Here is a 23,303-nt window from a genome sequence, read left to right on the forward strand (position 1 = left end):
TTGCTTGTTTTTCTTTCTTTTTATAAGATAAGGTCTTATGTTATAGCCCACGCTGGTTACATTCTCATAACTTAACCTCCTGCCTCTGCCTTCTGATTGCTGAGATTATAGGCATAAACTATAATGCTTAGATCCATTCTCAGGTTTTAGTCATCTATTGTGCTTCAGTTAATAATTAAGAGGCCTAGGAGACTTAGGTCCGGACCAGGCCTCCTTCTGGGTCGATGGCCCACCAAAAGGTTGGTTTTGTGGATCTTGAACCTGACATTACTATTGTCAGGGCTGAGCTCTTGGTAGAGGTGAAGTACTTCACATGAATACTTGTTCATCTCTCTTGTTGTCTTCTCTTAGGTCTTAGCTATCTATCTCTACACTTGGAGTTGACTCAGGGCCATTGCCATTGCTTCTTGTTCCATTGCCTCTCAGCATCTATGAACTATTTCATGAACAAAGGAGAAGGAAGGGGGATGAAAAGAGTTGCCATTTTAGAGAGAAATTGTTTTCAAAATAAGTATTCAGAACTATGCTGGTGTTTTAGTTTTTTGAGACAGGGTTTCTCTGTAGCTTTGGAACTCGCTCTGTAGATCAGGCTGGCTTGGAACTCACATAGATCTGCCTGCCTCTGCTTTCTGAGTGCTGGGATTAAAGGCATGTGCCACCATCACCTGTCTTAGAACTATGCTATTTTATGGCCTGAATCACTCGTCATATCTAGGCATAACCACAGAAATATTTTTTCTAGATATTTGGCAGTCTTGTTTTGAATATTGTCACCTCGTTGCCTCTGCTGTTTACAAGAAATATTCTTTGCTTTGTTACAAGTCTTCCCGAGGAGAATGCATCTTCACCATTTACCCAAGCCAGAGCACACTGGATCCGAGCAGTTACCAAGGTTCGACTCCAGCTGCAGGAGGTAGGAAATTTGTTCCAGTAATGGTTGAGACAGTTTTTTCCTTTGAGAAATTTGGGAGACATATGGTGCTGGAGAAGCTGTCAGTGATTAGTCATCTTCTTACAGTATGCTTCTGGAAATGCATGGCAATTAAGCTAGAGCCTTAAGAGATGGGAGGTGGCCTTGGCCTTTTCTAGGCTGCCTAATGAAAATCAAACAGGGATAGGAGGTGGAAGCTTGAAGGCAGGGCTAAATGCCTATTTTCTCTACTATCAACTCTGTTGTTTGATATTATAGTAAGGAACAAGGCCTCTTCAGTAATTTGTTGTATTCTTCACTGGCCAGTTCAAGTACCACTGGCTGATTTTACACAGGGTTGGAAATAGGGTACAGACATTTTTATGGAAAAATTTGGCTCTAATATAAGGCCTAAAACATGGACACTTTAAGATCTGCAATGAGGGGCCTGGAGACATGGCTTAGTGGGTGTATGTACTTTCTGTGCAAACATGAAGATCTGGATTTGGTTCTTGGCAACCATGTAAAAATCTGGGCATGGCTGCATGTATCTGCAACTCCAACTCTATGAAGGGAGGTGATAACAGCAGGATCATGGGGGCGCCCTGGTCCCTATCCTATTTCCAGATCCTGTCAGAGATACTCCTTAGAATAAGGCAGAGATTGATAGTGCAGGACACCTAACTTCTTTTGCCTTCCATGCACCTTTACATATTTGACCACACACAAAAATACACATTGGAGTTGGGAGGGAGCAGGGGACATGGAAAGAGGGGAGAAAAGGTGATAGAGGAAGAAAGCAAGAGTAAATGATATAGTTAGGTTCTATTACTGTTATAAATACCATGACCACAGCTACTTGGTGGGGAAAGAGTTTATTTTACCTTACAGTTTACTTCATGAAGTAAAGACAGGGCAGGAACCTAAGGTAGGAACTGAAGCAGAAGCCATGGAGAAACACTGCTTACTGCCTTGCTCTCCATGCCTTGCTCAGCTACCTTTCTTATGCAGCCCAGGACCACTTGCCCAGGGGCACAGCACTCCGAGTGAGCTGGTCTTCCCATGGCAATTGTTAATTGAGAAAATACCCTACAGGCAAAGTGATGGAGGCATTTTCTCAATCAAGATCCCTCCTCCCAGATAGCTCTGTTTTCATCATATTGGCATAAAATTCACCAGGATAAAAGATTTTTTTTTCACTTTTAGCATTAAAAGTTTCCTCTTCACAAAACATGTTCTTATCTGGGCATTAGAAGATTGGCAGTCTACAAGCAGAAATATAGTTTTTAAATGACAGTAGCAGTAACTAGTATAAAACTTGGCAGATATTAAAAGTTCAAGCATGCTCACATGTGTGCACATACCCTTTAAAGACTAATTTGAAACGTAAGGGAAGCTGTGAGACAGCCATGTAGCTTTGTATCCCTTTATCAAACGCTGCAGCTGTCACCATGTCACATTTGCTTCATTGTTTTCCCTCTATTATGACCAATCTTTCTCTCAATTTGAAAGTTTGTATCCTCCCCTAAAAATAAGGCCACTCTCCAGAATAACCACACTTGTACTATTCAAAGAAAACTTGAACCATCAAGAAAATACCAGCATCAGGACCCCATCAAATTTTCCAGCTGTCCCCCACAAGCTCCCACTTTCCTTTCTGATCCAGACTCTAATGGCCGCTACATTTAATTGGTATCTCTTTTGTCTCCTTCAGCTTGGAACAGTTCTTAGTCTTTGTTATCTTCCACAGTTTTAAATAATGAAGGATTTCATTTTGTAGCATGAGTCCACTCTGTTTCCTCATGTTAGGCTCTGGCCATGCTTTCTTGATAGAAATTAGGAAAGAAATGTCTAATGTGAACCTATCCTGCCATATCTGACATTTGCCTTAATATCTGGCTAAGTTTGTATCAGTCATGTCCCTCCACTGTCAACTCTTTCCCTTTGTAGCAAGAGCCTCTGAGACTGTGTTGCTATCTTGGTCCTCATCAGATCTGTGCCTTCTAGTGATAACACATCTGGACCTACCACTAGTGGTAGTTGCATGTGGTAACTGTTTCCACCATCCTTTCTACAGTGAGGAGTAAAAAAAAAATTCCTTTTCACCTATTAATTTAATTCAGTAAGACTCATAGGTTCTTTAGTGCATCAGTTCTAATATTACCATTTATTTCGATAAATTATTCTAGGTACCCTTTATACACCATTATATACATACATACACATACATACACCTGGTTTTGCAGATTTTTTAATAGATTTTTCAATTTAGCCTTTTTAATTTATTTTACATATCAACCAACTTCCTCTCTTTCCTCTCTTCCTGTCCCCTTCCCTTTTCCATCTACTCCTTCCCCATCCATTCCTCCTCCATCTCCATTCAGAAAGGGGCAGGCCTCCCACAGGCTTGCACAAAGCATGGCACATCAAGTGGAGGCAGGATCTAGCTCCTCCTCTTGAGGCACCCAAGGTAATCCAGCATGGGGAACAAGTTACCAAAAGCCAGCTAAGTACCAGGGAGAGGTCCTGTTCTCACTGTTAGAAGCCTTAGTAAGAGACCGTGCTACACAATTATCACATGCAGTTGGTCCTGTGCAGGCTCCTTAACTGTTGGTCCAGTGTCCATCAGCTTTCTAGAGCTCAGGTCAGCTGTCTCTTTGGGTTCCCCATCATGACCCCCCTGGCTCATACAGTCTCTCCTCGCTTTCTTCTGCAAGACTCTCAGAGCTCAGTTCATTGCTTGTCTGTGGATCTCTGCTTCTGCTTCCATCATTTACTGGATAGAGTGTCTCTGATGGTAATTAGGGTAGTTGCCAATCTGCTTACAGTAGATGGCCAGTTTAGGCACCCTTTCCACTATTGCTAGGAGTTATAGTTGGGGTCATCCTTGTGGGTTCCTGGAGGTTTCCCTGGCATCAGGTTTCTCCCTAACCCTCAAATGCCCCCCTCAATCAAGAGGGCTCTTTTGTTACCTTCCCCCTTCATCCTGCCTCCAACCTGCCTCCTGCACCCAGCCCACTCAATTCATTCCCTCAAATTTCCATTTCCCCTACCCCACCCCCAGAGTGATCTTTTCTACTTCCCCTTCCCAGGGAAATCCATGCATTTCTCTTTGGGCCCTCCTTGTTATCTAGTCTCTCTGGAGCTGTGGATTATAGGTTGGTTATCCTATACTTTACTGATAATATCCTCCTATGAGTGAGTACATACCATGTTTGTCTTTCTGGGTCTAGGCTAACTCACTCAGAATCATTTTTTTTTTCTAGTTCTGTACATTTGCCTGCAAATCTCATGAGGTCATGCATTGGTTTGGTTTTGTTTTGTATTGTTTTTTAAACAGCTGAATAGTACTCCATTGTGGGAATGTATTTGTGGATCATTTTTAAGGGAGGGTCTCCATATATATAGCCTAGGCTAGCTTGGTGTTCCCAAAAGATAGCATTTCATGACTCAGCTTACAAATCTACAGAGAAAGAGTAAATTCTGGGTAGGCTCCGCAGATAAAGCCTGATACACTGAGTCAGGACCCACACGTGGAAGGAGAGAACCAACCTCTGCAAGTTGTCTGCTTACTCACACACATTCACATGCATGTGCACATGCACACATGGTTTTGTGGGTTGTTTGTAAGGCAGGGTCTCTCTATGTAGCCTAGGCTAGCTTGGAGTTTACCATGTATTCTTGGTTTGTCTCAAACTTTCAATCCTCATTCCTAAATCTCTGGAAAATACTGGGATTGTATAATGTGCTGTTATACTCAGCTTGAAAAAATATAACATTTAAATTTAAAAAATTTTTAATTTAATGATTTTGGTTTTTTGAATCAAGGTCTTGTTACACAGGCCAGGTTGGCCACGAATTTATGCTCTTCTCCATCAGCCTTCTGTGTATTGGGATCATAAGTGTGTACTACCATGCCTGTCTTAAAAATGTTAAAAAAATGTTTTTTATCATTAATAAATATTCTTAGATGTCAGCTATTAATTTGTTATGCTTTTCACATTTTTAATTTACATGATGTAATATGTTAATCTAATTGTATGTATATATACTTTTAGGTGAATAATGTGTCTGGGTAATAAAACTGTTGAACTGGACTGACGTGAGGAAAACAAAAATTAAACCGACATTTATAGAGTCAGTGTCATAACGCTAAGTTTTTATTTTGAATGTTTTTAAAGTAAAAGTCCTGAAATTCTTACTATGAAGTAAAATCATCTTCACTGTGTGAAAAGAAAACTCAAAATGAGAATAAGAAGAATGCATTGGTATGAGTTCAATTGGTTATAATATTAAGGAGATAATTGTTGAAAATATTAAACAAAAACAAAATCAAATTAAAAGCCATCCAAAAACTAAAGCTTGTAATTGTCTGGAGAAAGGCCATGATTTATCTTGAATTAAGAGCAATCACTATTTAACTGAATGATGATTCTTAACATAGAGACAGCTGGTCATTGATTAGTAGTGGCCAAAGGGGGAAAGATAAGCTAGAGCTTAAAATGTGTTCCGTTTATGCTTACAATGAGCTTTGTTGACAGAGTGGATGAGATTATAAGACAGAATGAACACAGTACCAAGAATTTTTTCTCCTGAATTATCAAAGTTCAACCTGTGTTGCCCTTTACCTTCTGCTGAAGACAGTAATTTTGATTAGTTTTTTATTTATCATGATAGTCTCTTTATGTAAGCATAAAATCAAATATGATTATACATTCTGCTTTCTGTTTCATATAAAAGGTTATGGTATAGACCTAAAGATCACATTGTGAACCTGGGAGAGTGAGGGCCTGAAAATTAGGGAAACTAAAGTCTGATGCAAAAGCCAACTTTATTCAGAACATCAGACAGTTTATACTCTGAAGGTTAAGAATAATCAGTTGAGTAAAGTTCTCATGAGTTCAAGCTGTTTACAATCACAAGGATAAGCTGCATGTGGCAAAACATTTTTCCAGAGAGACATATAAACAAATAACAAAATCCAGTTGTAATAAATAATCTAAAGTGAACTCACTCCCATTTGATATATCTGAAGGGGCATGAAAGCACATTCTAAGAACAGTTTCATGTTTTTGAAGAAACTAAGGTTATAAGACTCTTGTTTTCTTGGCGATTTCTCACAGACACTCAAGAATTCACCTTGCTTGACTGACTCCATTCTTGGACTGTGTTCCACCAGTATAATATACAAAGGGGGCAGCTTTTGCTTCTTCACTTGAAGACACTCTTATTTATCAGCGCTAAGAACTTGTCCAGTGTGTGACTCCACTGCAGTTATCAGTTCTCTGTTGCTGTCCTTTTGAGCAACAAACCGTGCGAGAAATGAGAATCCTTTTATGTTGATCATTTCACGTGTGTATGTGTGTATGTATGTCTGCAATTTTAAGATACATTACCACATTGTTACTTATTCTTCAATAATTTACAACAAAGGTCTGCTTTAAGTTGTCTTTTATAATGTGGACTGATGGAGCAGCCAGCTTTGGGAACATTGCCAGTTAAATTGCAAAGGGAAAATAAAGATGAGAATTAAATGAGAGCATAGCAAATGACTCTGCAGGTCTGCTTCCACACAGAGATTAGACATGCCACTCTTGTTCACATTTGCCATGCTAGAAGCACTTCACCAACCATCCCTAACTCAGTGAGCAGTCTGAGGACATTTGCTAAAGGTTTTACTGACCACCCCAAAGGGTCTGTGCCTTCCATAGGGCATACTGGCAACTTAGTCCCCTACCAGTAATGCCAGGAGGTGTTTTTCTTTTCTAACCCACCAATAGAGTAATTTGAAAAGTTTTGGGGTTTTGGTATTCTTTTTAGTGGTAGTATCTTAGTAGTTTAAATGTATGGTTCTTGCCAGTAACACATTTTTCTTAAATAGAAAGGCTAATTATAAACTATTTTGTGTGACTAATTTATTCTTTCCTCATCTTTATTGAGTATTTTGCTTGTTTTCTTATTAATCCTCTGGGCTTTTTGTGTTTTAGGGAAATTAAGTCTTTGTTACATGAGTTGCCAGTCTTTTCTCAGTATATCATTGTAAGGAACTGTAAAGAAATTTAAAGAACCATGTTTTTGTAATCCTGGCAATAAAGAGAACAATATCTCTTTGCATTGTAAATTGTCCAGGAAATCCATGACTTTAGAAAAAAATATCTGGAAAGAAAAAAAATGTTCATACTTCATGCACCACTTCGTTTCCATGACACAATAAATTCCTTCTGGTCTAGCTCTACACAGTTCAAAGTGTGAGTCATGGGCTAACACAACTGTTGTTTTTAGTCTTGGATGAAGTAGGTACTAAAATTGGAAGTATGCCTTCAGAGGCAATTTGAATTGCCATGATATCAGTCACATTAAGGCCCAGTCTCATTGAACAGGATATGAACCAAAAGTATCAGACCATGATATTGGAGATGAAAAACTGGGTCCTTAACAAAAAGTAGTTTGGAACACATTAGTCGATACTCGTAAAACATGGAATAATTTATTTTCCCCAAATCCTCAGAGACTTGGTACTTGCAGTTTCTTGTGCCTGGAATTTTTTTCTTAATTCGGTTTGCTAGCTTATCATCCATGTCTTTTAAGACCCAGCCAGATGTGAAGTGTTTGGAGAAAGTTTCCCGACTGTGAAAACCTATTTATTTATTTGTTTGTTTGTTTGTTTGATTATTTATTTATTTATTTTTAAGGCACTTAAGATCATGCTCAACCTCCTTAGCTATCAGGGAAATGCAAATCAAAACAACTTTGAGATACTATCTTACATCTGTCAGATTGGCTAAAACCAAAAACACCAATGATAGCCTTTGCTGGAGAGGATGTGGAGTAAGGGGTACACTCATCCATTGCTGGTGGGAATGCACACTTGTGCAACCACTTTGGAAAGCAGTGTGGCAATTTCTCAGGAAATTCGGGATCAACCTACCCCAGGACCCAGCAATCCCACTATTGGGAATTTACTGAAGAGATGCCCAATCATACTACAAAAGCATTTGTTCAGTTATGTTCATAGCAGCATTATTTGTAATAGCCAGAACCTGGAAACAACCTAGATGTCCTTCAGTGGAAGAATGGATGAAGAAAGTGTGGAATATATACATATTAGAATACTACTCAGCGATAAAAAACAATGACATCTTGAATTTTGCATGCAAATGGATGGAAATAGAAAACACTATTCTAAGTGAGGTAACCCAGACCCAAAAAGATGAACATGAGATGTACTCACTCATAATCGGTTTCTAGCCATAATTAAAGGACATTGAGCCTATAATTCGTGATCCTTGAGAAGATAATAAGAAAGTGAACCCAAAGAAAAACATATAGTTATCCTCCTGAATATTGGAAGTAGACAAGATTGCCAGGCAAAAATTGGGAACTTGGGGGTGGGGTGGGATGGGGGCAAGGGGAGATGGGGAGAGAAAAGCGTGAAGGGGAGGATGGGGAGAGCTTGGGGGAATGGGATGGTTGGGACATAGGAAGGGTGGATAGGGGAGCAGGGAAACATATATCTTAATTAAGGGAGCCATCTTAGGGTTGTCAAGAGACTTGACTCTAGAGGGGTTCCCAGGTATCCAGGGAGATGCCCCCAGCTAGTTCCTTGGGCAGCTGAGGAGAGGGAGCCGGAAAAGGCCAGATCCTATAGCCATACTCGTGAAAACCTATTTATAATTGACACTCATAATGAGATAATGGAGTTATTATTTGCTGATTTGCCTTTCTTTTTTTCTTTTTCTTTCTTTTTTTTTTTTTTTAAACAAGTGTGTGTAAGTTCCTGGGATGTCAAGGATATGCTTTTTTTGTGTGATATTGCCTGGTATAGAATAAGGCAAAGAATGTCTAGCATTCTAGTTATTTAGCTAGCTGAAAATGCCCATCGTTTTCGTAAATGACTCCATGTATAAACTGTTTTTCTGTTGTGATAAAAATACTGTAACCAAAGGCAATTTAAGGAAGAGTTTATTTGGGCTATGGTTTGGTTTCCAAAGCACTAGATAGATGTTGAGGAAGGCATTGTAGCAGGACCCGAAAGCCAAAAGTCATATCACAGCCACGCACAGGAAACAGAGAGAGGGCACTGAAAGTGGGGCAAGTGATGTACTTCCTCCAGCAAGGCTCCCCTCCTAAAAGTTCTGTAACCTCCCCCAAACACACCAACTAGGGATTTAGTCTTTAAATATGAGCCTGTCGGGGACAAATCTCATTCAAACTACTGAAATGTGCTTCCTTATCTTCTAGTTCATCCTGTTTCTCAAGGTCAGCCACTAAAGTTAATAACAGCAAAATATTAACCTTATCATATCAGTTGTTCTCTCCTTTGTGTTTCTTTTGTAAACACAAGTTTACTGACTTATTATAGCATTATATTATATATAAGATTATAGTATGAGTAGTTTTTATTTTCTCAGTTTTTGCAAACTTTATTCTGCGTTAGCAAATGTTTTTGAAAAGCTTAATTAGTAGATTAATAATACCCCACAATATGACTGTTCCTTAGTAGTTGTTTGTACATTGCCATGAATAAGGTTTTAGTAAATGTTGTCATAGAAATATAGTTTCATTTCTGTATATTTCTTTAACTTACCTTAAAATACTCTAAGGACTATTTTTTAAATTAATAAATTCCTAAATTTATTTTAGAAAATATTTTACAGTTTTTGCTTTGAGTGTCAAAATGTGCTGGACCAACTTTGAGTATTAACATTTTTGTCAGTTTGACCAAAGATTAGTAACTGACTTTTAAAATTTACATTTTTTCTGTTGTTTGTGACTTGAGTATTCCCATAATCTTAGAGTCATTTAGACTGAGTTGTTATTACATTAAACAGATTTTAGGGCACTACCCAGAAAGTCAGCTACACTTGTGCTATTCCTATAAAACTATCAGAGACTTAAGGGATTGATTATTCAGGGCCATACTTGTGTCCTCTGAGTACCTGCTCGTCTGAACTTAATAACTGTTTGATGACATTGCTGGTGCTGACAAGGCAGTAGTGTTGGTAGTGTGGGTGGGAATGGGTATGAATCTGTACCTTATTTGGTTTAGTTGCAGAAGAATCTGAGGGAGGAGGTGAGACTTTTAGCTCTAGAAACAGAGACTGCGGTGGCAGCAGGTGGGTGGGTGTTCCAGGTGGAAGGGACAGTAGAGGAGAAGGCATGGAGGCAGGCCATAAGGAAGGCTTGACAGGAGCTCTTAGGCTGAGAAAGCTGAGAAAGGCAAGCCTTGGTAATAAGACACTAAAGTGAACAAAGAGATCAGAAGGCCCACATTTGAATGGAGCTGTCCAAGAGACACAAGGTTGTGGCAGGTCAGCCTGTGAGATGTCGGCAATTTCTCAGGGCAGTCCCTAAAACAAAAACCAAATTGATTGTCTACTGCAAAGTTCTGGTTCCACTTGTAACTTCCTCCAAGCAAAGAAGCTTTCTTCTTGTCTCATAATTGAGGCTGTAAAAAGGTGGTCCTTTAGGGAGACAATGATAAGCCTCAGAGAGAAGTGGGTCTTTGGGGACCTTCCTCTTAGACTAAGGAGCACTAGGAAAACACTTTGTAACCTGATACTCCAGGGTTTCATTTGATCATGACTGCCCATCTTAATTTATCTCAGTCTTTGCCCTTTGATTAAGATCACTAGTTTCCTTTCCCTTTTGGATCACTGAAAGATCACAAGCCTTAGTTGTTGAGAGCACTGACTGAACTTCCAGAAGACCTGAATTGGATTCATAGCACCCATATAGCAGCTTACAATTCTGGGGCACTGCATTTACAAAGCATATATACACACAAGCAAAACATCCATACACATAAAATAAAAAATAAAATTGTTAACAATTGTTTTAAGTAACTAATAAATGTAACAGGATATGAGGCTGAAGATTTGGCTTGGGGGTTCAGAGCACTGACTGTTCTTTTAGAGGACCCAGATTCAACTCCTAGCACCCATATGGCATCTCAAAACTGTATGTAACTCCAGTTCCAGGAGACTGATGCCCTCCATAGCCTTTGCAGTGCTCTAGCTACATACATGGTGCACATACATATATGCAGACAAAATAAACCATACCCATAAAATAATAAAGTATTTAGAAACTTAAAAAAATAAAAGAATAAAAGTAATCAAAATCATGTATATAATGTAAAGGTTTCCTCTTATTCCAGCTCCCAGGTCTCCTACTTCTTCCCCCATTACATTGCTACCCTGTTTTATGAGTTTCCAGAGATAACGTGAACCTTTACAGATGCAAGCTTGTATGTGTATTGCATATTCTCCTTTGCCTTGCTGTAGTTACTGCTATATTTGTGTATTTTCCTTATTAGCTGCATAAAGCTACTGCTTTATTAAGGCTATTAAAAGTGGGTTTTCCTCTGGCACAGAGTTACTGTTTTTTTTTTTAATGTAGGTATTTATTTTGTGAATTATAATTTACATACCTTTTCTCCTATGGATGGATGATGGAGGACTCTCATTGGCTAATAAAGAAACTGCCTGGCCCATTTGATTGGCCAGCCCTTAGGTGGGTGGAGTAGACAGAACAGGAAGAAGGAAGTGAGGTAGATGGCTCAGTCAGATGCCACGCCTCTCCTAAGTGAGATAAATCGCCATGCCTCACCTCTCTGGGCCAGACTGCCGTGCCTCTCCTCAGGGAGACAGACGTGATGAAGCTCCCGCCCAAGATGGAGGTACGCGAGAATCTTTCTGGGTAAGACACCACTCGTGGTGTTACACAGATTATTAGATATGGGTTAATCAAGATGTGAGTAAGAGGCTGAAACTAATGGGCCAGGCAGTGTTTAAAAGAATATAGTTTCCGTGCAATTATTTCTGGGCATAAACTATCCAGGCGGCCGGGAGTCGGGCGGGACGAAAAGCAGGCCTGCCCAAAGCCCTTACTACAGATGGATCTTTGAGTTGTTTCTAATACTATAGTGCAAGTTCTGCCAATGGGTCTAAATACTTGAAGACCTCTTTTGACCACAGGTTTCAGTCTCTGTTCCTCATAAGCTCTTATCCAGAACAGGCCTACTACTACTTCACAAACCAGAGAAAACTCCCCTAGACAAGAACTTTTGCTGCTTCTCTGAATACTGTGAGACTGCCTTTGCTCCTCCTGCCCTTTGACAAACTGAGTTGTTCTTACCTGATATGAGAGACCAAACCTATTTTTTTTTTTAGCATCTAACCTTGACTAAAACCTGGCTATTCTCTCAAATCCTCTTTAGTGAAGACCATGTCTTCTTGTTTGTTTCATGTTTCTACACAGGAGTAAAGCTTAGTTTACTTTGGCTTCTTCTGCCACTTCTAAACCACTAGCATGCCCTATTCTTACTTTCCTAATTGCAATTAGGTTGCAACTTTCTCACAATCCTTTGTTTGTTCAATGGAAACTCTAATACCTATGTCATAGTTTGCATTTTACTCTCAATTACTGCCATAATAATTACCATAATAACCACATTGAATATTATGTCTCAGGCATTGTTAGGTCAGTGATTGTCTCATGATAGTTCTATAATTTATTTAGGATTACATTATTAGCACCACTGAATAGAATAAGTAACTGAATGCCTCGTTGACTTTGTGGTGTGTGCATGAGGGTGTTTATTTGCATGTGCATATGGGGTTCAGAAGTTGACATTGGATGTCTTTATCTTTCTCTACCTTATATTATTTATTTACTTTTGAGACAGGGTCTCACTGTGTAGCTCTAGCTGGCCCAGAACTTGCTATGTAGACCAGGCTGGTTTTAAGCTCTTATAGAGATTCACCTACCTCTGCCTCCCAAGTGTTGACATTAAGGGCGTGTGCCACTATGCACTGCTCCGTTTTATTTTAAAAAATTATAGAGCATGTGTATTTATTTAGAAATTATGGAGCATTATGTGTTTGTGTGTGTGTTTTCATGTGTGTGCATGTGCATGCATGTGTGTGTTCATGAACACTGTGTGGCATACATCTAGAGATAAGAGAACCTTGTAGTAATCAATTCTTTCCTTCCATCATGTGGGTTTTGGAGGTTAAACTCAGGTCTGGTGGCAAACACTTTTACCAGCTGATCCATCATATTGTCTCTTCCCCACCTTAGTTTTTGAGACAGTGTTGCCCACTGAATCTAGGTTCCATTGCTTTTGCTAGACTGGCTGTCCAGTGAAACCAAAAGATCCAATTATCTCTGCCCCACAGCACTGAAGTTACAGGTGTACACATCCACACTCAGTTTTTATGTGGGTGTTGGGGATCCTAACTCCTGTCTTCATGCTTCTGCTACAAGTGCTTTGTCTACTGAGCTATGTCTCAAGTCTAGGAACTCAATGTTTTGTAAGGTAGCACCAGGGTCACCCAGTTAATAAACATAGACCTGAGATTTTAGTCCAGATATGCTTTAACTTGGAAGCTTCCCTGTCTTTTAAACATCATTTTCTAAAGTGTGTTTCATATTATTGAAGTCTAGAGTTGTTAATAGCTGTCAGGTGACATAAGATCTGTGGCCAAAGAAATTTTAGAAACGCTGAGTTCATTAGAATGTAACACTGAACAGATTGCTCTTGGGAGGCAGAGTTGAACCCATTCTTCTCAGAATTTGGATACACTTAGCCCTAAGACTCTTTAAACAGAGACTCTCATAATATACAGCAATTTTGCTCACATACTTGGTAATGAAATCTTATTTTTCAGAAGTGTTTAATTGGACTTATTTTTCAAGGAAATTTTCAAGGAACATTTAGAATTGCACCTCTCAAGGTTATCAGTGAGCTCCCAGCTAAACACAAAGGCAAATGCTGTCCTGTCTTTATCTTACTGCACCCAGTCTGCTGTATTTGATACTCTGAGCACATGCTCCTCTTTGACTTATTAGAACCATCTTCAACTTTCTTCTCTGACCTCACTGCAATCTACTTTGTCTGGTTTCTCTTTTCACATCTTAAATGCTAGTCTTTCTGGGACTCTATACTCAATCTTTTTTTTCATATAGCAGTATTCATCCTTTTATTTATTATGTATTATAATCCCATTTATTATGCCAAGAGCCATATATATTCTTCCTTTTATGTATCTATAGCCCAGATTTCTCTCCTGAACTCCATGTCATGTTTCCAACTACTTCTTAGACAGTCACTTGTCATATCAGCACCCTAGATTCAGCACTTCCTAATGGAGATGTCACTTCTTACTCAACGACCTATTTTACATGTTAGTTTTGATTTCCATGCTCCCCAAATTAATTTTGAACCCATAAGATAAGGCTGGGTCCTTGATTAGTAAAAGAAAGCAAAGCCATTCTTCCTATGAATGGAAGAATTAGAAGGAGGAATTTCACTTATTTCCAAAGCAAGAGAAGGACACAACGACCTTGTACACCAGAGAGGGGCTTGTATATGCTTTATGCAGCAGCAATATCATAGCCAGTGATTTATATATGAGATATGACTATTGCTAATTGAAAATTTTCCCCAGTAGAGACTGCCTTTGATGCAGTTAATGAAAAGTATAGAGTAGGAAGGATAGTTTTCCTAAACTCTGGGGTGTAAATGGAGACTGTTAGTTCATTTCCCAACCATCCGGACCCAAATAATCACAGAGAAAGTTACATTAATTACAACACTCTTTGACCTATTATCTCAGGCTCTTATTAACTAAGTCTTACATCTTAAATTAACCAATTTCTATTAATCTATGTATTACCACGAGGCTGTGGCCTACTGATAAGGTTCCAGTGGCATCTTTCTCCTTCGGCAAGTACATAGTGTCTTCTTGACTCCACCTACCCTCTCTCTTTATCTCTTCCAGCCTGGCTATATTCTGCCCTGCCATAGGCCAAAACAGCTTTATTCATTAACCAATAAGAGCAACACAGAAGGACATCTCACATCACTGGGAATTATGAAGAATAAAGTTTTTCTTAATCAAAGAAGTCACTAAAAAGAGATCATAGTTATATTTTCCCACAGTCATTTTGGCCAAACAATTTAAGCACACACACACACACACACACACACACACACACACACACACACACACACACACACGATCTTTATGAGAGCAAAGAGTTGAAGTAATGGAAGTTAAGATGGGTAGCCATGGTCAGAGAAAATTCTGAAGCCAGAGTTATTACGCAGGGAAACCCTGTCTTGGGGCGGGGGAAGCTAAGTGAAAATTAGCATTGAGAAACAAAATAGAGTCTATCTTTATATTCTGATGTAAACAACAAACTAACAGATATTAGTAGATGGATGAGTAAAATTTTTCCTCAGAATCTTTTTTCATTGCATTTCACTATCAACTTTATAGACTGGCATCAACAACCACCATGACTTGATTCAACATCCTTTTTTAGCCATAGGATAGAATAATAGCTTAGGTCTTGGATTACCCTAGACACATAGTTTAAACAGCTTTATCACTTCCTGCTTATGTAACTTTTGACTTAGGCAAATCACTCAGCCTTTTAAAAACTTAGTTTTCTTCCCCTTTGAAAGAATATCATACTTGCTGACTAATTGCATATGGAATAAAACCTAGCATATTATTAACACCAAATAAATGTTAGTTTGATTTTCTTTTTAACAACATGACTTTTTTCTTCTGTTAATCCCATTTTCTACCTTGAGTGCCCATTCTCTCAAATTTCCATAGTCAAATAATAACCACACTTAAAAATTACTCCTAGAAATTCTAAGAATTATTTCCCCCTTAAATTCTTCTCTTCTCTTCTCTTCTCTTCTCTTCTCTTCTCTTCTCTTCTCTTCTCTTCTCTTCTCTCCTCTCTCTTCTCTCCTCCCCTCCCCTCCCCTCCTCCTCTCCTTTTCTCTTCTCCTTTTTTTCTAGACAGGGTTTCTCTTCACTGTCCTGGATCTCACTCTGTAGACCAGGCTGGCCTAGAACCCATAGGGATCCACCTACCTCTGCCCCCGAATGCTGGAATTAAAGGCATGTGCTGCCAACACATGGCTAAATTCATTTCTATTTTAACTGCTTCTTGTGATACATTTTAGTCTCTCACTATAGTGTTTAGGAGTTGTCGAAGACTGCCTTCTCATTGGAGACCCAAAGATCATTGGCATTCTTTCTAAGCAGGCTGTTGTGAGAGGCAGAGCCCACTCAGTTCAGTAAACTGGTACATGAAAGGGCAGGCTGAAAAAGCTATTTTGGCCCTTTGACATTTATTTTTGTACCAAGAAAAGTTCAGATGTCTAGTCAAGCATGTGGAGTGAGGGTGTCAAATTGTAGACTGTTTGACCCATCTTTTGAATTGGTCTTCTGTTAAAAAGGCCTGTTTCAAAAATAACTTATCTTGTGCACTTGGGATTTACAAAGTGATGCTCGTGGGATACATATAGTGAGTGTGTGATGGTCATTATAATGAAGTGGGTTAACACATAGAGCAGAGCCTCACATATTATAAGCATTCGATAAACATATCTGTTATTGACATGGTCCTTTTTGTAACAAGAGAAGCTAAAATGTATATATTCAACAAAAATCTCTAACACAATTTTATTTACTGTATTCCTCATTTTATACATTAAATTTCTAGACCTATTTGTCTTATATATATACTATTTTATCTTATTTTTGTTACTTTTTATTACATTTTAAAAGTTTATTTGGTATGTGTGGTCATTCATGTATGTGCCTGTATGTATGTGTGCAGGTCAGAGAACAACTTGCATAGGTTCTGTCTTGTCATGTAGATCTTGAAGATCAAATTCAGGTCATTAGACTTGGCAACAAGTGTCCTTACCCATGGAGTGGTTTAACTAGCCATATATTGTTTTATATTTTTTGACCTATATTTCTTCATTTTCTCTACCTATCACTATTTCCCCTATCTGTATTTTTGTTCGTCTTTATTATGTTGCTGAATATTTCTTTTAACTGTCTCTTCTGTTTTTCCATTGTGTTCAGGTATATTTTTAAATTTTGAGATTATAATATAGTTATATCATTTCCCTTTTTCTTCCTCCCTCCAAACCCTCCCATATATCCCTACTTGCTCTCTTTCAAATTCATGGTCTCTTTTTTTTCATTAATTATTGTTATACACACACACACACACATATGGGAGTGCGCACGTGCATGCTCAGCTACTTAAACACAACCTGCTCGGACTCTATACTGTTACTTGTATGTATATATTTTCAGGTCTGACCATTTGGTGTTGGATAACCAATTGGTGTGCTCTTCCCTGAGAAAGACTGTTTCTCCTGCTCTAAATATTCCTTAGTGTCCTGTAGCTTTTTTTTTTATAGGGTTGAAGCCTCCTGGACTTTCCCCTGGCCCCCTTAAAGGTAACGTATTTATTGTCATTGTCCTAGTTCAGCTCCTCACTGGAGAGAAAAGTCATGTTAAGGCAGTCATGTTCGTGAGAGTTTATGGGTACAGCTTCTAACATTTTTTGGAGACACAGTCTCACGGGAAAATTCCTGTTCCTCTGGCTTTTACAATCTTGCTCTCTCTGCTGTGATCCCTAATCTTTAGGGGTGTGAGTTGTACTGTAGTTATAATAGTTGGAACTGGGCTGTACAACTCTGTATTTTGATTGGTTGTGGTTTTTTTTATTTGTCTCTGTTTCCAAAGGGAAGTGTGTTTAAGTCTTAAATTTTGTTTATCCCATCATGTATGTTTGTATGAATGCTTATACATGTATATACAAACACTACATTTTTATTCATGTATTAATAGATGCAAGTATTCTGGCTTATCAAGCTAAGAAGTCAGTCATGACCATAAATAATTCATCGCAAAAGTAATACTTGTAGTGAAAATAGTTAGCCTTGGGCTATCAAATAGCAAATAAGCCTGCTGAGTTAGGCAGTTAGAAAAGTCCTATCAGAGGAACTCCTAGAGAATATTAAACTAGCAGTTATTTTTTAAGTACCAGAAAAATAAAAAAAATAAGATGAGCTTAGAAAGATGAAATCAAGAGTAAACCTGCATCCTGTGTGTATGTTTGTCATAAAGGAGATCCATAGCTTCTTACATGTGCCACTAACCATCAGTTTTAAAAGTGGATACATCTTTTGGGGTGATGGTGGCACATATCTTTAATCCCAGCATTGGGAGGTAGACGCAGGTGGATCTCTGTGAGTTCCAGGTCCAGCCTGATCTATAGAGAAAGTTTCAGGACAACTAGGGTTAAACAGAGAAACCTTGTCTCAAAACAAAACAAAACAAAAGCAAACAAACAAAAAGGAAACATTCTAAAGTTCAACTATACTTTAAACAATAATATAACTGTTGATAGTACTATTATTAGTCTGGGAACCCGCTGAATAGACTGAGCCAACCTCAGACTTGCAGCAACCCTCCTGCCTCAGCCTCCCAAGTGCTGGGATCATATGCCACCACATGCAGCTAGGAGATGGAGAGGTGAATCCACAGTTAAGAGCGCGTGTTGCTCTTGCAGCAGACCCAGGTTTGACTCCCAGTATCTACATGGTGACTTACAACCCTCAGTAACTCCAGTGCCAAGGGATCAACACCCTCTTCTGGTCTCTGTGGGTTCAAGCATGTGGTACTTATACATATACAGGCAAAACACTTATACATTTTTTTTTTAATTTTGGGGAAAAGATAACTTCTTGAAGTCAATTTCTTAGTTTTTTTCAGCTTCCACATCCTGTGGTTGGATGTCATCTTCAGGTATTATAAGAAAATGTATTTATTCAGCATACACCTAAGGACACTTGGGCATAAATAGGTAAAGATGACAAATTGGGAAGGGCATTCCAGATGAGAACGAGCATCCTGAAGCAGTTCTTGACAGGTGAAATAGAAACTGTGCATTGATTTTCCCCAAAGGCACTCTTCCTTCCTGGCATCTGTGATATGTTTTCCTTCAAGTTGTTTCTTATTTTTGACAGTTCAGTTTTTGTTTCCTTCACACCATTTGCTATCTTCTGCTTGTCTCTTAAGCCTCAATGATTCCCAGACTCTGTTTCTCCGTCTTCCTTTTCTCTAGATAATCTAATTTGTGTACTTTCCTGTGACTGATGAATCCCAATTGCAGTCTCGGTTGTCTTTCATGAGCTCCAGACCTACAGCTCCAATTGTCTGTGGATATTGTCACCTGTATGCTCGGGCACCTAATATTTGATCTGTACTCATCTTTTCTTTCTCCGCCATGTCCTCTTCTATATTTTTTTTTCAGTAAATGATACTATCAGTCACCCAAGCACAGCATTTTCCTTCTCCCTCACAATAAGATATGGATATAACAATTGCTTTGTTAGAACATCTCATTCTGTGAACTGCCTTAGACCAAAGATAATGACACCTTTTCACCATGCCTTGTTTAATACCTAGGTAGTTGATTGGTATCCATCTATTATTATATTTTGTTCTTGTTTTATTTCTGTTATTGTTATTTTTTTTAAAAAAAAACTAGCAAAAAGCCAATCAGGGGAGAGAAGGTTTATTTTACCTCATAGTTCCAGTTTACAGTCTATTATTGAAGGGAAATTACATTTGCAGCAGCTTGAGACAGCTGGTCACACATCCACAGTCAAGAGCAGAGAGAAACAACTACATTTATGTTCATGTCTTTGTTCTCAGTTGTATTGTTCCACTCTTTACAGGTCAGTACCCCCTGCATTATAATGGTGCTGCTAAAGTAGACTGGGTCTTCCCACATCAGTTAACTCAGTTAAATGATGTCCAGTAGTCACCCAATGTGGTCAGTTTCTCATTAAGACTCTCTTCTCAGGTGATTCTAGATTGTGTCAAAGTAACAATGAAAGCTATCTCTCTCTCTCTCTCTCTCTCTCTCTCTCTGTGTGTGTGTGTGTGTGTGTGTGTGTGTGTGTGTGTGTGTAATCAATAGTTCTGGAAGATTCTGTTTAGTTTATACTAAGTCTGCCATAGAAGCAAGCCCTTTACCAATTGAGCCTATACTTCCCATTTTTATAAGAATACTGTCAGATTAGAGCCAACTTTGATGAACTGATTGATGACCTTGGTGGCCTTTTTAAAGACCATATCTCCAAATAAAATCACATTATGAGGTAGTAAGAGTTAGGATTTCAAAGTATAAATTGGGAGGGTCAGGTCACAATTTGTTGTAGCCTAGCCTTTCAGAAACAGTTACGATGAACAATGTAATTTATACACAACAAAAGTGCCTTTCAGTTCTGAAAGCTGAGATGTTCAAGATCAAAGCACTGGAAGGCTCCATGTACACACACACACATACATATACACATGTGCATACACACAGTGAGAAAGAGACAGACAGATAGACACATGAAGACACACAGACACACAAACACGGGGGGTGGCTATAGTTCAGGAACTGTATTTTTTTTTAGTCTTGAGGTGGTTTGAATGAAAATAGCCCCCAAAGGCTAGTAGGGAGTGGCACTATTATGAGGTGTGTCCTTGTTGGAGAAAGTTTGTCACTGGGGATGGTCTTTGGGGTTTCTGAAGCCCATACCAGGCTCTTCTTGCTGCGTGCTGATCCTACCTCTCCAGCACCATGTCTGCCTGTGTGCCTCCATGTTTCCCACTATGACAATGAACAAAATCATTAAATTGTAAGCCAGTCCCAATGAAATATTTTACTTTCTAAGAGTTGCTGTGGTCATGGTGTCTCTTTACAGCAATAAAACCCTAGCTAAGAGTCTGGACGCTGTGACGTTTGATCAGGGTTGTGTGAAAGCATAAGCATGTATACTACTTTAAGAGTCTTTAAACAGAGACAAAGGGCTCTTCAAAACCCCTTCAATCATTTGCTTCTGAAATGGACATAGCCCACAGCCTTTGACAGTACAGGCAGAAAACTTAACTCTTTAGTTGGGCAGTCCTGAGCATTTTGTTTATTGTCTCTTTATGCTCAAGATTCTAATTGGGCATGGTACTTGACCTGGTTGTAGAACTGAAGCTTGTCAGCAGTTTGTGACTCCTGAGGCCTGCCTTGCAGCTTGTCAGGTCACATTTGGGCTGTGTGGCAGCTCTGTCTTAGCACATCAGTAAACTCAGCAAGTCCCTGCCAGGTTCATCATTCCCTTAGGGCAGCATGTTCCTGGGGGAAGAAAGAGGAACACCTCCCATTGCCAATCATTCTCTGCTTGTATATAGTTGCTAAATAGTTTGGGGAGAGCATAATTCTATAAGGAGGAGAAAAAAAAAGACTTTTCTCAGGCACCAGAACAAACGATTTTCCCCACGCACAAAAGAAATCCCAGCTGTGTGACCACATGTCAGCCTCTTCGTGATACTTCTGGGTTTTCTTAGTGGTAGAGAAGGAAAATAGTCACAAGCTGACTCCTATATAAAACAGAACTGAGTTTCTCCTTCCTTTGTCTTCATATTTATGACTGCCATCATGGCACCTGCTGGTCCTGACTCAGCCAGTCTCTGGCAGTGACTTCTGGAAAGGGAGGCCAGGTTTGGAGTAGGCATGTTCTTTGCTTCCAAACTAGTTGTGTCTGATCTTAGGGAGCTTTAGACTGGTTACTTGAGGGAGAGAATTATGACTGTAGAGGCCCTCCTGAATGACCCTGTGGTACTACATAATGACTTCGGTTGAAGAGGGTTTTGTGCACCAGGTGGCCTCCTGACTAATCCATCCATTCAGCTCCCCATTAGAGCTCCTGCCACTCTGAACCTTCCTACAACTCTGCGTGAGTGTCAATGTCTCATTTTGAATTTCTATCTTGAATCATCTGTTTCTAGGCGAAAATCCCTGCAAAGACTTAAATTTGGAACTAGACCTTGAGAATGTCTGTTGAAAGCATTTCACAGTTTCTGGAAAAATGACTCTCTCTTCTTAACCCAATCTGTTTTCCTAGCTCTGCCCAGTGCACTCTGGAGCAGGCTAGCTTTGAGGATGTTTCCCAGCTGAGGAGGACACTGTGCTATTTCTTACTAAAAAAAAAAGTACCTGGTCTTCTTAGCCTGCCTAAGATTATCAAGGGTCAGATTCACTGTGACAAAGAGGTCTCTATTGTTGCTCTTACAGCCAAAGAAACAAAAATGGCCTACTACCTATCCCAGAGGAGAACTGATTATTTTGTGGTCATGTGATGTTTGAAACTGAGCCCTGTAGGATTGTGGCTGAAGGAATATCCCCTTCATTATCAGAGCGTTTGCTGACTGCTCTTTACCACATATTATCCTCTGTATTAGTTATTTATTTCATTGCTGTGATAAAATACTTGACCAAAAATCAGCTTCAGGAAGTATTGTGGCTCATACTTTGAGGATGCAGTCTATCTATCATATTGAGAAAGGCGTGGTGGCAGGAGTTCATGTGAAGCAGCTGCTCATATGGAGTTTATAGCTAGTAGGCAGGGAGAGATGAACACTGGCGCTCTATTTACTTTCTCCTTTTTATTCAGTCTTTATTTATTCAGTATCAGTCCAAGAATGGTACCACTTGCATTAAGGGCAGGTCTTTCCACCTCAAAATGCCTTTACAGATGCACTCAGAGATAATGTCATCCAGATGATTTTAAGTCCTAGCAAGTTGACAGGATTAACCATCACATCCTCCTTGCTCTTGCTCAAGCAGGGGGCAGTGGTAAACACAAGAATAATTTGTGGTCAAAGGTGTGAACACTCATGTGAAATCTGAAGGTTCTAATGGGAGATAGATAATTTTGTTGTGCTTCCTGATGTCTTGAACATATCTTCCATTCTCTGAGCCATCCTTTTTCTAAAAAACCAAAACTGCTTAAGAGAGAGGCTGTGCACATTTGTACAGGTGAACCAGACTGGGTCCATTAGCCTCAGGCCGAGGCCTCAGGAACTTGAGGCCCTGAGCAAGCCCTAGAATCCCAGGTATGGATAGGGCATGAAGAAATAGGTTGCTTAGGCAATGCCCTGGCCCTGGCGATCTTCCTCGTTCTTGATAGTGTGAGCTTTCCCTCAATTTAGAATGCCTGGACCCAGACCTCATAAAGGACAGTTACCGCTCTTGACTCCTTATGCTTGGCTGCAGAGCTTGGCAGGGGGAAGGAATTCTGATTTAATCAGTTTTTCCTCTATTTGTGTTAAACCCTGTACCTCTCCTGGCTCAAGCCTGGGAAACTCCACAGTAAATTGGCTGTGATTTCCACTGAAATTTGACAGTTTTCAAGTTATTTTCTTCCTCTGTATTTAGATGTGGTTATAGTTGTGCTGTCAGCCCTTATCTCTTCTGTCATCTAGCCAACTCCCAACTGGGTTAGGAGGTATTTGTTCTGCTGTCAGTGTTGGCTGCATAATGAGGTGGATGGTTAAGAAATGGGTTATTTAGCATCTTCTGGAATCTAATTTTTCTGCCTTGGCTGAGGGGAAATCAGTGTTATTGGAAGAAGGCAACAAGGAGGCAAATGTTGGCTCTGAAACCACCCCTTTCTCCTTGGGATCTTGGATAAGATATGGAGATTATGATTGATTTAAAATCTTGTTTT

At 39.4% G+C, this 23,303-nt stretch overlaps 1 protein-coding gene across 3 annotated transcripts in view; it reads left to right on the top strand.

The window, feature by feature from the left end:
- The window catches only part of Unc13b (unc-13 homolog B), a 200,813-nt gene that overhangs the window by 122,383 nt on the left and 55,127 nt on the right, over window positions 1-23,303 (top strand). For all 3 annotated transcript variants that reach the window (XM_038347211.2, XM_038347208.2, XM_038347212.2), the window contains one exon: window positions 823-913. In XM_038347211.2, the coding sequence (XP_038203139.1) occupies window positions 823-913 (91 nt within the window). The remainder of the gene's footprint in view (window positions 1-822; window positions 914-23,303) is intronic.

Source organism: Arvicola amphibius, chromosome 11 (assembly GCF_903992535.2).
Source record: "Arvicola amphibius chromosome 11, mArvAmp1.2, whole genome shotgun sequence".
Classification (NCBI taxonomy): domain Eukaryota; kingdom Metazoa; phylum Chordata; class Mammalia; order Rodentia; family Cricetidae; genus Arvicola; species Arvicola amphibius.